This window comes from Phalacrocorax aristotelis, chromosome Z (genome assembly GCF_949628215.1).
Source record: "Phalacrocorax aristotelis chromosome Z, bGulAri2.1, whole genome shotgun sequence".
Taxonomy (NCBI): Eukaryota; Metazoa; Chordata; class Aves; order Suliformes; family Phalacrocoracidae; genus Phalacrocorax; species Phalacrocorax aristotelis.
In genome coordinates, this window is record NC_134311.1 from 43,797,791 (window position 1) to 43,811,107 (window position 13,317).

At 41.1% G+C, this 13,317-nt stretch overlaps 1 protein-coding gene across 2 annotated transcripts; it reads right to left on the minus strand.

Annotated features, from left to right (window-relative positions):
* Positions 1-3,132: 3,132 nt before the first annotated feature.
* Positions 3,133-13,272, minus strand: NMRK1 (nicotinamide riboside kinase 1). 2 transcript variants are annotated; one of them, XM_075079339.1, is made up of 9 exons: positions 13,072-13,272; positions 11,096-11,154; positions 10,576-10,666; positions 9,856-9,904; positions 8,289-8,460; positions 8,137-8,208; positions 7,010-7,116; positions 5,956-6,032; positions 3,133-5,559 (listed from the first exon to the last, which is right to left on the minus strand). In XM_075079339.1, the coding sequence occupies exons 2-9, from the start codon at positions 11,122-11,124 to the stop codon at positions 5,512-5,514; spliced, it is 645 nt and encodes a 214-aa protein (XP_074935440.1). In that variant the 5' UTR covers positions 11,125-11,154; positions 13,072-13,272; the 3' UTR covers positions 3,133-5,511. The 2 variants fall into 2 exon arrangements, with proteins under 2 accessions (XP_074935440.1, XP_074935441.1); XM_075079340.1 differs by having other exon boundaries at positions 5,419-5,559; positions 5,943-6,032.
* Between the last annotated feature and the right edge of the window lie 45 nt (positions 13,273-13,317).

Consider the following 13,317-nt stretch of genomic DNA (forward strand, 5'->3'; position numbering starts at 1 on the left):
TGCTGGCAAGAGGCAAGAACCACAAAGGGAACTCTGCAAGTACCTCTGCACCAGATTAAAACCGGATTATGCTTCCTAAAAACAAGCACGGGAACCAACTGCAGGGAGAGAAAAGCAAGGAGGCAAGTTAAGCAGTGTCTAACAATGCATGAGTCACGAGATACTGGATTCCTCCCCCCCACAAACACACTTCCACTCTGAGGACAGTTAAAGCACGTTCTCCTCCACCTCACAAAACTTGTTTGACTGGGTGCTGACGCCTCTGTTTGTCATGCAGCAAGCCACCATGCTTCCTTCCAACTGGGTTTGAGAAGAAGCAGCTCTTACCAGAGGGCCTCCTTTCTGAGGGCCCATCCAGCCCTCAGCTTGAGAACCTGATCACTCTTCTGTCTGAAGACATGAAGGAAGTGGTAGTCTTTTAGTAAAACACATAACAGCAAAACAAGAGAGAAGTTTTTTGGCACACTGACCTCTCTCTGGAAATAGGAGCATAAGCCTCCTAGCCAACTAACAGAAACACTCTCACATTACTCTTTTTTTTTCCAGTTTACTCTCACACTACTCTTACTCTCATGCCAGTACGTTAACTGACTGTGTAACCAAAGTGATGAAATTAATCAACCAGGGATGTTGTTATATTATGATAAGATAGAGCGTACGAATCAGTGTATCTGTTGATCTGAATCAGTGTATCTGTTGATCTTTATTTTAGTCCCTAGGTAATCGTTAATGTGAACAAAACAATAGACAATGTGCTTCTGTCAAAAAAGGGTGACAAAATGTGGTTTTATGTAGTGGACTGAGAAAACTGGCCAGGACTGCCAAGATTAAAGCTAAGTAGGTAAAAGGTAATTCCGGCAGAGGGAGATCGCGACCACCGACTCACAGACCACCAACCCAAGTAATACCGCCTACTCAAAAGAGAACAACGGGAGAAGACAACTGAGCCTGCGTAGTAATTTACATATGGAACGAGCAAGTTTGTACCAATCAGTAGAAAGGACAATAATGAATATGTATGAATATGTAAATTTTTGATCTATCAATTGTATGGGAAAGGTGTGTAAGGTAAGCAGTTAGGAGGAGCAATCTCCCCTGCATCCGGCGCCGTGAATAAAGAATGCCTGCTCGTTAATACTAAATTGGTGTTAAAGAGTTGTTTCTGATTTTACCGTGTTTTTCGGTAACAACTGGACAGTTTTGACTATAAAGGTGTTCAGTGGCAGTGCCGGAGAGAAAGCACAGACACTATTCGCAGTTGGATGGACAAAAGAATCATTGTTGCCACGGGCACATTACGTGCTTTCCTAAAGTAGAAGGAACCTGGTATGTGACAAAACTGACATCTGAATCAATGATTTACAGTGTAAACAGTTAGAAATTAAACTTTCAGACTTAACTCTGAAGGTTAGACAGGGAGCAATAGGTCTGTGAGATAAAAAGTTTGTTCCTACTACATCAGTGTTTATGACAACTATGTTGTCGTGTTCTCTCCATTATTTTGACATCATGAAGTTTAAGAAATCGCCTTCTTGATGTCAAACTAATCCTGTAATTGTATTTCTGTGCTTCTTATATATAAGCCATTGGCCCATTAGCGTGCTGTGGAACATCACCGCTACGGCAGCCTGAAGTTGCAGCCAGCAGAATGTGACTCCACTTCCAAAAAAACATCCCTTATTCACAAAAAGAACCACAGGCTCCTGTCCTGCAGCTCTCCAATACTGGAATTCTTCCTCCTTTTGAAAGGAGCCCATGAACTGTTACCTCTTCACTTCCTATCCTCTCAAATCATAAAAGGATCCCTTATGTTCCCTTGGAACCAACGTATAGTTTTAAGTTGCATTCACACATTTCTCTGTGTAAGAAAATACTTCTAAAGTTTATCCTGGGACACCATAAGCCTACAAGTTTCACGCAGGGATAGGAAAAGCAAAACCAAAAAATTGTTCCTTTCACCATTGTACTGGGTTTGCATGGCAAGCGGGGGTGGGGGTGTGTGCACAGGCAGCGAGGCTACAGGGGTGGCCAGAAGCTTCCCCCATGTCCGACAGAGCCATGCCAGCCAGCTCCAAGACAGACCCACTGCTGGTCCATGCTAAGTCATTCAGCAATGGTGGTAGCACCTCTGGGATCACATATTTAAGAAGGGGAAAAAACTGCTGCACAACAGTACCTGGAAGAGGGGTAAAACTATGAAACAGCCCTGCACCAAGGTCACTGAAGAGGGAGCAGGAGGAGGTGCTTCAGGCACCAGAGCAGATTCCCCTGCAACCCATGGTGAAGACCATGGTGAGGCAGGCTGTCCTGCAGCCCACGGAAGTCCATGGTAGAGCAGATATCTACCTGCAGCCCATGGAGGACCCCACACTGGAGCAGGTGGATGTGCCCTGAAGGAGACTGCAACCTTGTGGAGTGGAGCCAATGCTGGAGCAGCCTCCTGGCAGGGCCTGTGGACCCATGCAGAGAGGAGCCCACGCTGGAGCAGGTTTGCTGGCAAGACTTGTGACCCCGCAGGGGACCCATGCTGGAGCAGTTTCTTTCCTGAAGGGCTGCACCCCATGGGAGGGACCCATGCTGGAGCAGTTCATGAAGAGCTGCAGCCTGTGGATCCTCCAGACCTACACTGGAGAGGTTCGTGCAGGACTGTCTCCTGTGGGAGGGACCCCACTCTAGAGCAGGGGAAGAGAGTGAGGAGGAAGGAGCAGCAGAGATATTATGAACTGACCACAACCCCCATTCCCCATTTCCCTGTGCCGCTCAGGGGGAGGAAATAGAGAAAATCGGGAGTGAAGTTAAGCGCAGGAAAAAGGGAGGGGTGGGGGGAAGGTATTTTAAGATTTGTTCTTATTTCTCATTATCCTACTCTGGTGTTAACTGGCAATAAATTAAATTAATTTCCCCAAGCCAAGTCTGTTTTTCCCGTGATGGTAATTGGTGTGTGTTCTCCCTATTCTCACATCAGCCCACAAGCCTTTTGGTATATTTTCTCCGCCCTGTCCAGCTGAGGAGGGGAGTGATAGAGCAGCTTTGATGGGCACCCAGTGGTGCTCAACTCACCACAACCACCCAAGTATTAGCTAATCCGTTACAGTTCCACCCCTTCCAAAGGGAAATAAAACCAAAAACATAGACAGTCCATCACTGCATTTGAACAAATGCAACTTGAAGTATTTTTACTGCAAAATAATAATACAAAATAGTATTTGGAATTACTTTGTCTTAAACAAAGTTTCACACAGCTTTAATCCGTTTAAGACCTGTTTCTTACATACAGGTTTAGTACTTTTAACACTGTTAACAGTAAAGCATTACATTTCAATCATCATGATCAGTTCAGCTGACACCCAGTAAGTAATATAATGCATCCTTTGCTTTTCATGTCTGTAGCTTTATTTTTATTCTAGCTGACAAAAATACGATTGTATAGAAAATATAAGAGTTAATACATTATTTATTCAGCGACTGAGGATGATTCGACTTCCCAGTTTCCTAGTTTACCTAAATATATATACACAAATAATAAAACAAACTTTTAACATACATTTAGTGTACCTGCTTTCTGAACATCTCAATAATTTCAACCTGAGCTATGAAAATTAACAAGAATTATTTCCTCCTTCCTCCACCCTGAAGCATGCATTTATTGTCTAGTAGTCTATGCTATCCCAGTAATCGATCTTTGCACAATACATGTACTTAATCTTGTTAGCAATGCATCTCCATTCTCTCTGACATCTTATTCCCCATTGTGGTTTAACCTGGCAGGCAGCTAAACACAGCTCTTGCTCACCCCCAACACTGCACTGGGATGGGGCAAAGAATGAGAAGTGCAAAAGGAAAAAAACTGTGAGTTAAGACAGTTTAATAGGTAAAGCAAAAGCCACACATACAAGCAAATCAAAACAAGGAATTCATTCACTCCTTCCCATCAGCAGCAAGTGTTCAGCCACCTCCAGGAAAGCAGGGCTTCCCAACGTGTAACTGTTACTTGGGAAATGTCCCGGTTTCAGCTGGGATAGAGTTAAATTTCTTCGTAGTAGCTAGTATGGGGCTATGTTTTGGATTTTTGCTGGAAACAGCGATGAAAATGTGGAGATGTTTTAGTTGGTGCTAAGTAGCACTTACAGTGGTCAAGGACTTTTTCAGCTCCCCGTGCTCTGCCGGGTGCACAAGCAGCTGGGAGGGGACACAGCCAGGACAGCTGACCCAAACTGACCAATGGGATATTCCATACCGTATGACATCATGTTCAGTATATAAAGCTGGGGGGAAGAAGGAGGAAGGGGGGACATTGGGAGTGATGGTGTTTGTCTTCCCAAGTAACCGTTATGTGTGATGGAGCCCTGCTTTCCTGCAGATGGCTGAACACCTGCCTGCCCATGGGAAGTAGTGAATTAATTCCTTGTTTTGCTTTGCTTGCGCACGCAGCTTTTGCTTTACCTGTTAAACTGTCTTTATCTCAAACCATGAGTTACCTCACTTCTACTCTTCCGATTCTCTCCCCCGTCCCACCAGCGGGGAGTGAGTGAGCAGCTGCGTGGTGCTTGGTTGCTGACTGGGGCTAAACCACGACAGGAACACAAACACTATCTTCATTCTTCCCCCAGCTTTATATACCAAGTATGATGTCATATGGTATGTAACATCCCTTTGGACAGTTTGGTCAGCTGTCCTGGCTGTGCCCCCTCCCCTCCTGGCTGCTTGTGTACCTGGCAGAGTATGGGAAGCTGGAAGAGTCCTTAACTACTATAAGCACTACTTAGCAACAACTAAAACATCTCCACATTATCAGCGCTGGTTTTTAACACAAATCCAAAACATAGCCCCATACTAGCTACTATGAAGAAAATAATTTATTCTGTCCCAGCCAAAACCAGCACATTCGCCAATCTTTTTCCAACAACCTGACTTCTCTTTGGGTTTGTTTGGGTTTTTTTAAATATCTATTCCCAACTGCTCCAAGCAATATGCAACATACAAATTATTTAACAAACACCACAGAGGTACTTAGCAAGCCTAAGTAAGTTCAGTTATGATGTATCCAGTAACAGCTTCAGTTACTGAATAAGCACTGTAACAGCTTATACAGTCTTAAACTTACTATTGGCACAGCATATAGCTAGCTCCTCTACCCATGTTTATCAGTGATGAGAAACTGGTAAAAATATTAGAGGTAATCACTTTCATTCCTGTATGAACATTTCAAATTGCATTCATCCATGTTCAAATATGCTTATTAATTCAACAGAACTGCACCTTTGTAGTTTATATGTTCTTTAAAATGTACACATTCAGTCAGACTTACAGATCATCCAAAGCATGACTGATCGAAGAAATACTAAAGAATAATGCACTGTTGATACTACTCAACAATATCTGAGGCTTACAGAGTTAATAGTCGCTACAGATCCACTTGTGTTGTATGAACTAGCATTATGGACATACACATAACATCTGCTCAGTTGGTTGGGTTGCCAGGTATGACAGTCTTGGGGTTTTCAATTCATATCAAATGGAACCCAGGCTTTCTACATTATCATGCTGTGACCTGCTCATCTAAAACAAAAAGTACACATTTAACCTGTATAGTGTCATTTCTCTGATTGCACAACATCATTGTACATTAGAAACTAATACCACCAACATGTCTGCTTTCATTGATTTTTTGCCCCATATTCCTTCTGTTCCTTTTTTAAAATTGTTTTATTATTGGATAACAGTGGATTCACCTATTATTTCAGAATATCCAATTTCAAGGAACTTAAAGTTATAGCTTATGATGACTTAGAGCAACAGGCAAACATCTAAAAGGATTATAATACATATATATGAGGAGATGCAGATCTATATAATCCTTGTCATATTTTCTTATAAAAGAATAAGCTTCTTGTTAACTTGGAATGGGAGAAGCAGATTCAATTTCCAGTAAAATTACTTACTTCCTTCCCTCACCTTTTTTAATTCCTGTATTATATCACTATACACACAGGATAAAAGCTCCTCTTGGGATTTTGTTCCATCCAAATAAACTAAGAAAGACAAAAGAAAATGTTTTCATGAGTTCTACGCCAGTAATCTGTAATAGCAATTGGCAAAGTTTTCATATTCCTATGGGTTCGATAAGAAGAGATGAAAAAATGAAAATGCAAGAACAAAGTACCTCCCTTTCCTTCTTTCTCAAATTAATTTTATGTGTTTAAAAAATAACATGATCAAAAAGTAATCTAGTTAAGATTTACAAATTTTTGTAGTATACAAGTCTCCATAAGGGTAGTGGTAATAACATTAGGACAGTAAAGAAATAGAATAATTCAGCAGAAAGGCTCCTACGCAGTGGAAGACCTCAGGGTCTTTCTCAGCTTCAGGGTTTGAGCAAGTCAAGGAAGGGCACTGCAGTTCCCGTTCTCACTGTACAAGCAAGAAGCAGTGCCTCACTATTCTTCGTGCTGATAAAGCAGCCACCTGAACTTCTCTTTCCTCTGGCTCCACTCCAGAGTAGGCAGTCCAAGTGCTGTACAAGTCTGAACACCATACAAGCTCATGGTAGAGCCCCATCAGCTGGCTCAGCTTTGACACTTCTCCCACAAGACTGGTGACTCTAGTGTGTACAAGCACCTAGGAATTATCTTCAGCTTATTATAGGACTTCAGCCAGGATTTTAATTCTGTTCTGTAGAATTCTGTCAGTGCATCAGCTACTGTCTCAGAAGCTTCCTATTTACCCATATGCATGTATACACACACAAACTAGCTTGTTAAATGGATTTTATTAATGATCAAAACATTTATATTTTTAACGTCATAATTTTCATTATTTAAAAAAAAACAAAATCAAAACCCTATAGACTTTAAAAATTAAACCAAGATAAGGTTCAAACTTACTGCTCCAGTGCCACAAAAATATTCGAGGAAAGCTCTGTCCCATACAAAATTCCCCACAACCCAACAAATACTTCACAAGTGCAACACTTAAGCATTTTATAAGTTTAAAATTAAGGATACCATACCAATATTACTTGCATCCTCTTCCAATTCATTTTTATATTTCAGATACATAGGCCACACGTGTCCGTCAAAGTATCCCGGTGTATCTGCTGGCTGATAGACTCTGGCACTACACAAAAATATATTTGCTTTCCCATGCAAAATTTACATTTTTCCCCTAGTGTTAGCTGGTTTAATAAGAGCATCTATGCAAAATAAAAACAGGCTGGCAGGCCGTATAGCTGTTTGAGCAAAGTAGGCTCCTTTGTTTTAACATAAACTGTGATATGAACTGTTGTTAACATCTATTTCTGCCAATCATATTACATTTAAATGAGCTACAAGGATTTTTTTTTTATTTTAAAGGATATTACATATAGATTAACCTGTATTGAAAGTGTTACCAAAACAAATTAATATTTTTTTTTTAATTGGGTATACAGATTTATCTAGTTTTAAATGTCTAGTGGTTTTGTCTAGTCACTTCCAGCCTGGACACTGAAGTCCTTTAAAAGGTGAATCTAGTGAGAAACTAGGAAAGTGGAATCAACCAAAGCTAGGTGAATAGAGGATTTCTTCACTTGGCCAGCAGATTCTGACTCTGTGCACATGTATTGCTCCAAGCACACAGTATTGCTCCAGATTTGGAGGCAAGTCAGACACTGGCTTAGTAATCTAAATCAGATATATGGTACAACGAATGGATGTCTAAATGAAGTGTACACTAAAACCACACATGACATTTGTTACTTGAACAATAATCATCATGTAGGTGTATTCAACCAAGGATAACGCTGCTTAACTTTTTAACCATTTCTCATTTTAAACACAGTTTAACTCCAATATGCAGTCAGTAATCTAAATAATTTGTCTGGATAACAAATTATCTTTTCAGTGTTTGTAAAACATTTAACATTTTAATATCCCAGTGCTCTAAAATGCAAGCCCCCCCCAACCCCAAACCCACACATCTCTGCATGCTTTTGTTAATCTTGGTCAAAAACCCACACAGTCTTCCCTGGGAATCACAGAGGACAGATGATCTTAATGGCTTACATTTGGCAAGTACTGCAGAAAAGCTAGTACAAAAGAACCACTCCAAGTTAGGGGGTACAGTGGCCCTCTGTGAGCAATAACTGAATAATCTTACCTCCTCCTCCTTTTGCACTCTTCATAAGGAAGGGTCAAAAAATATCTTCTATTCCATAGTTCATTAAGTGGCCTAAGATATAATAATATATTTACTTCCCTCTTCCTTTTTAGGGCAGCTTTTTATATAGCAGATTACATATTACTGCTTACTCATAATTGTACAGCAGAAAACCTTCAACAATCAAAATAAAAACATCATCTGTGTTTTTCAGATTGTCACAGGTATTCCGCAGCTCTTCTGTCAGAACACCTGAACTTGCTGGGTTTTTCATCCAGTTGTGAATGCTTTTCACCATCTCGTCCATATAGAGGGCATCAAGAACTAGATGAAAACAGAAAGTTAGGCACCTCTTAAAAACAGAGACTAAAAAAAGAACCCTTAAGTACCCCTAGGTTAATCAGTAAGAATCAAAATTCTCTCTCATGCATATAAGTAGTTCCATGTTTGCAGCTGATGATACTCTGCAACTAAAGCTTTCCCCAGAATGGGGCTATTTCTAGTAAGGGTGGCCTCTCTGAACTCTGTGGCACCTAAAAAGTGTGTTAACTCACTTCACAGCCTTTCCCTTGACAACATAAAGTGCAGGGGCTGTTCTCCTATTCCACAAAACTTGTAAAAATTTACTTACCCCAAGACCTCCACCATTCTGCTAGTTGTCACTGACACTGGTGAAGGGAAGGGGTGCTCAAAAATTTTTGCTTTGGATTTTTATTGGGTTTCAGGTATTTGGAGGGTGGGGATGGATGGATTGGACTGAAAGGAGGATGGCATACAAAGCAAGACAGCTCAACACAGCACCTGGTTTTGTCTGTAGACAAATAAGAACATATTGAGTAAGTATTGAATGGTAGACAGAAGGCAGCCTTTGGATAACACACGAGCAAACACATTTTAGAGGTGCTTTTAAGAGCAGCAGCAAGCCAGATATTTGAACCAGAATGTCGCAACCCTCTAGTTTCACATTCCAATTTCATGAAGTCTAGAAGTTGAGCCAAAGACTGCAAAACTGGTAAGAGTCAGTTTTCAGATACAATTTAACATTCTGGCCAATGCTCCTGAGTAAATAATTTTCTGATCACCAAGTATCAACAGATTTTAGCTAATAATCAACTGTTCCCAACTTGATATGACCTGAACCAAAGCACTGTCCTAAAGTGGATCTGGATCTAGAATTTTATATAATTAAACTGGCACATTGAGCCAGCACTGACCATAAGCTTCCAAACATTTAATCTCTCTGTGGGGTCTGACATGAAAGAAAGGTGTCAGGATCAGATCGAAGTTTTGTCTGATTTGGAACATGGCAATGAGAGACTTAGTGGTGATATCCCATGAGCTCAGCTCATTATCAAAGTGAAAAAAAAAAATCTATCATTACAGAGAAAGTGATGAGGTGAAGCTTACGCCAGTGCTGCAAGCCAAGACTTTCAACTGAACAGTACCATTTGCTATTGCACCAGACACAACTGTAGAAATAGAGCAAGAGATTAAAAAGAGAAAAGGAAAGGTCAAGCACTAGCTTGAGCTATTTATTAGTTCAGGAAGTTTTCTTATTTATCTCAGTGATCGGAGAGAAACTGAACAAGGGATTGCTCTTAACCATTTGTTTACTGCCTTGTTCAAAAGGGAAGAGGGGCAGGGGGTGGAAGGGAAGAAGCATTGAAGCTCAGCACAACAGAGTACATTGTTCAAAACAAATGCATCAGAGTTACTGACCATCATACAGCTTAAATCCATGTTCATCTGTTTCTACTTCAGACTCTGGCTGAAGGGGGAGAAGAATTGATTTTTTTCAAGCTGCTTTTATGATCACTTTCAAAGATATATGCTCTCCAATTACAAACGTAAGGGTTATACACCTTTGTATCACAATTGACTAAATTTATCTTCAAAATTAAACAGCTGTGTACAACTATTAAAATACCATACAAACACTTTATTTAATCTAGAACAACAAATTCTGCAAATCATACCTCTTTAGTTCATTAGAACTTTACTTCAGAAATAAGAACTGCTTTACCCTCCTTACAAACAACTCCAATGTCAATGCAGAAGTTGTTTCTCAGTTTTGATTTAGGAATCAAAGAATGACCTGTTGTTGTTATATGTGTGTAGGGTTAATACAACAAAATCACTAACTTCATTAGCACAAAGTACCTTGAAAAATGCATCCACCCTACACTCATTCCGTATTTTAAAAGGGTTTCAAAGAAGACAGTAAACTTCTTTTTGCTGAATATACTCAAGTCATTTTGGCCACTGAAAGTTCAATAACCCCAGTGCTCATTTTATTTCTCTTTCTCATGAAGTTACTGTTATTTTAAGCTGCATCAATTTAAAAAGTTTATCAATAGGAGAACTGAAAAGAGAAGAAATCATACTAAAATCTACTCAAACCTACTTTTACCTCTCAGGTCTTTCCACCAATACTGTTACCTTAAAGAAGTCATCTTGAGAGATTATATCACAGTTGGGAAGCATTTTCTTAAGCTTTCCTGCCAGCGTTGTTTTCCCCCCATTTGTTACACTGAGTGAGAAAACACAGTAAAAACCATGTCAAGACAAAAAAATCTATATTTTTAAAGGTATGTACAAGCTCACACACCCCTTTCTATATAGTTAGGGTAAACCACAAAGACACAATCCAAAAACCTGCAAAAGTTTATTCATATTAGATACTCTCTACATTTACAAATTTTTTGGCAGGTTCCAACAGCTTTCAGACAGCAAATCTAGCCGTGCCAAGGAAGAGTTTAGAGAGGGGTAGTACCGGAGATCTCCAACAGAGACAGGAAAAATTCCTTAACAGTTACATGCCATAAAATGAGACAATTATATGTTGTATTCATAATCTAATTTCAAAAAATATCCATTCATAAATAGAAATGATATCACATCATTCTGAAAGGAGGACCAGTCGTGAACTGTAGAGGAAATTTAATTTGCTAATACTTACCCTCCAATGCCAATAATCAACACTTTCATAGTTTGTTTTCTCCTCAGTTCTTCCTTTTACTGTGAAAGATAGTAGCCAATGACAACTCTTAATTCAGCAACAAGGAAAGCAGCTATTTTATTAAGTACCAATTATAGATAAGATTTATTTTCTGTCCTTTTTTTTCTTTTTGCAAAGCTACTGTCAGAACCTCAACTACTTGTTATAATGCTAAGAAAAAGCCTACAACATACATGCCATATCAAATTTCAGTGTGTTTTACCTTAGACAGTTTTATAGTAATTTGTGAGGACTTTGAGAGACTTAGTTCTGTCACTACTAATACCACAACAGTCCCTAAAGAAAAGCACAACCAGTAGCTCAAGCATTAATGGTATAAAAAAGATGAGGTAAACAGAAGCTGTGGTGGCAAAACAAACAAAAACCTTAAAAAAAAAACCCAGTGATGTGCTGAAGAGAAAGATGTTTTAAAAATTTCATTAAAGGTTATAACGAGGAGGAGCAAGAAGAAGAATGATAGTTTTCAGCTGAATGAATTCTCTCCAGTTTCCCATCCAATTACCCATGCCTGCAAAGGTATGGTGTAGCGGAAGGAAAGGTAGTAAGGGACTGCTTCTCTTGGCAGCAGCACTAGTCTACAGTTTGTCAAACCAGTTTAACATCTGTGAAACACTGCTTTCCAAGAGCACACACCAATTAATAATTATGTAACCACACACAAACACCCTGTTTTTAATTTGCTCTATCTTCATAGGTCACACTGAAGGAGGTAGGGCCTATGACTCCTAAAACCTGGAAGGACTGAGCAGGTGACACTGTCTCACCTCCCACCAAACAAGTATCTGTACAAAGCCTGTACAAAAGGCTGTTACAGAGCATCAGTATGAAAGTAAGCACCATGTCTAAAATAAGTTTTAGACATACACAGAGTCTGAAATAATAATACCCTTTTGCATTTGGTGCAATGATTGGAAGTTCAACTGTTTCGGAGGTCTGTGATGTGACCTTTGCATGCTTGCTTTATATGTTTTTTCTCTTAGGAAAAAAAAAAAGCAGACACACTGACTAGTCCAAGAGTCATCACCAGCATGACAGCCATTGCTCAGTAGAGGTGCTGCATACCTTCAGTAGTTGAGACTGGAAAGCTTTGTAAGTTAGCATGTGAGCGTTTTCTAAAAATATTATAAATCTCAAGGTCAGTGATACATTATATGCTTATGGTATTGGCTATTTGAAGAGTGCAACAGATGATCTGTTCTCAGGAAGTGGTGATATTTGGTCCATAAAAAAAGAAAAAAACTCCAACCACCCAATGCTCTTTTCTAAAAATCATCAGTGAGGTTCGTGTTCCAGAGGATTCTCTGCCCAAAGAAAAAATGCTATATAACAAACCAAATAACATCTGGACACAGATGCGGAGCTTCGCACTCTAAGTTACATCATTGTCTATGTGAAAGTTAATCCCAGCTTAAGGCAAAAAACACTAGGATGGAAAAACCCACCAACTCTTCCCGCAGAGTAATGTGTAACACAAATTACAAAGGCAAATTTGTCACCAACGTTGCAACACAGAAATCCCAAGTTACTCTACCTGGGCTCAGTGCAGCACCTTTAAAGAAAACATATAAGCCTTTATAACCCTAACAGAGAAATGCCATCACCCTGTGCTTAGCGGTATAGCGTGACAAAGGTCCAGCACGGCGTAACAACAGCTGAAGAACGCTCTCTCCCGAGTTCCCCCAGACCCGGGCAGGAACAGTCTCTCCCGGGCAGCAAACCCCCGCGCCCGTGCCGGCCGCCACAGAGCCCCGCGCCCCTGCCAACTCTCGCAACGCTACAGTCTCCCTGCCATTCGCATCTCACTTCAGCCGCTGCTTAAGGGGACTGTGAGGGACCCCAGGAGGGGCCCAAGGGCTTCCATGCGGGCTGAGCCCGGCCCCCCCGCCCGGTCACCGGGCTGTCCAGAGCGCGCTTACCGGGCCAGGTCGGCACCCGCGGGGCACGGAGCTCCTCTGCCACGCCCGGGACGGGACACCTCGCAACCCACCGGTGCCACGGACTGGCGTCACGTCGCGGCCCTCCCACCCTACAGCTGCAGGCCCGCACACCGCTGCCCTCTCCGCCGCCAGCCGCCCCGTAGGCGCCAGGTCCGCTCCCGCACCGCCATTGGCCGCGGCAGCACCCGCGGGAGGGGGGGGCGGGACCTCGGCCTCGGCGCGCGC

Coding starts and splice junctions, on each gene's coding strand:
- NMRK1 (XM_075079339.1), bottom strand. CDS start 11,124: ATGAAAGTGTTGATTATTGGCATTGGAGG. Junction 9,905..10,575: donor CTCAAGATGACTTCTTTAAG/GTAACAGTATTG, acceptor CTCCCCCTTCAG/CCAGAGTCTGAAGTAGAAAC. Junction 5,560..5,955: donor TAATACAGGAATTAAAAAAG/GTGAGGGAAGGA, acceptor TTTTTGTTTTAG/ATGAGCAGGTCACAGCATGA.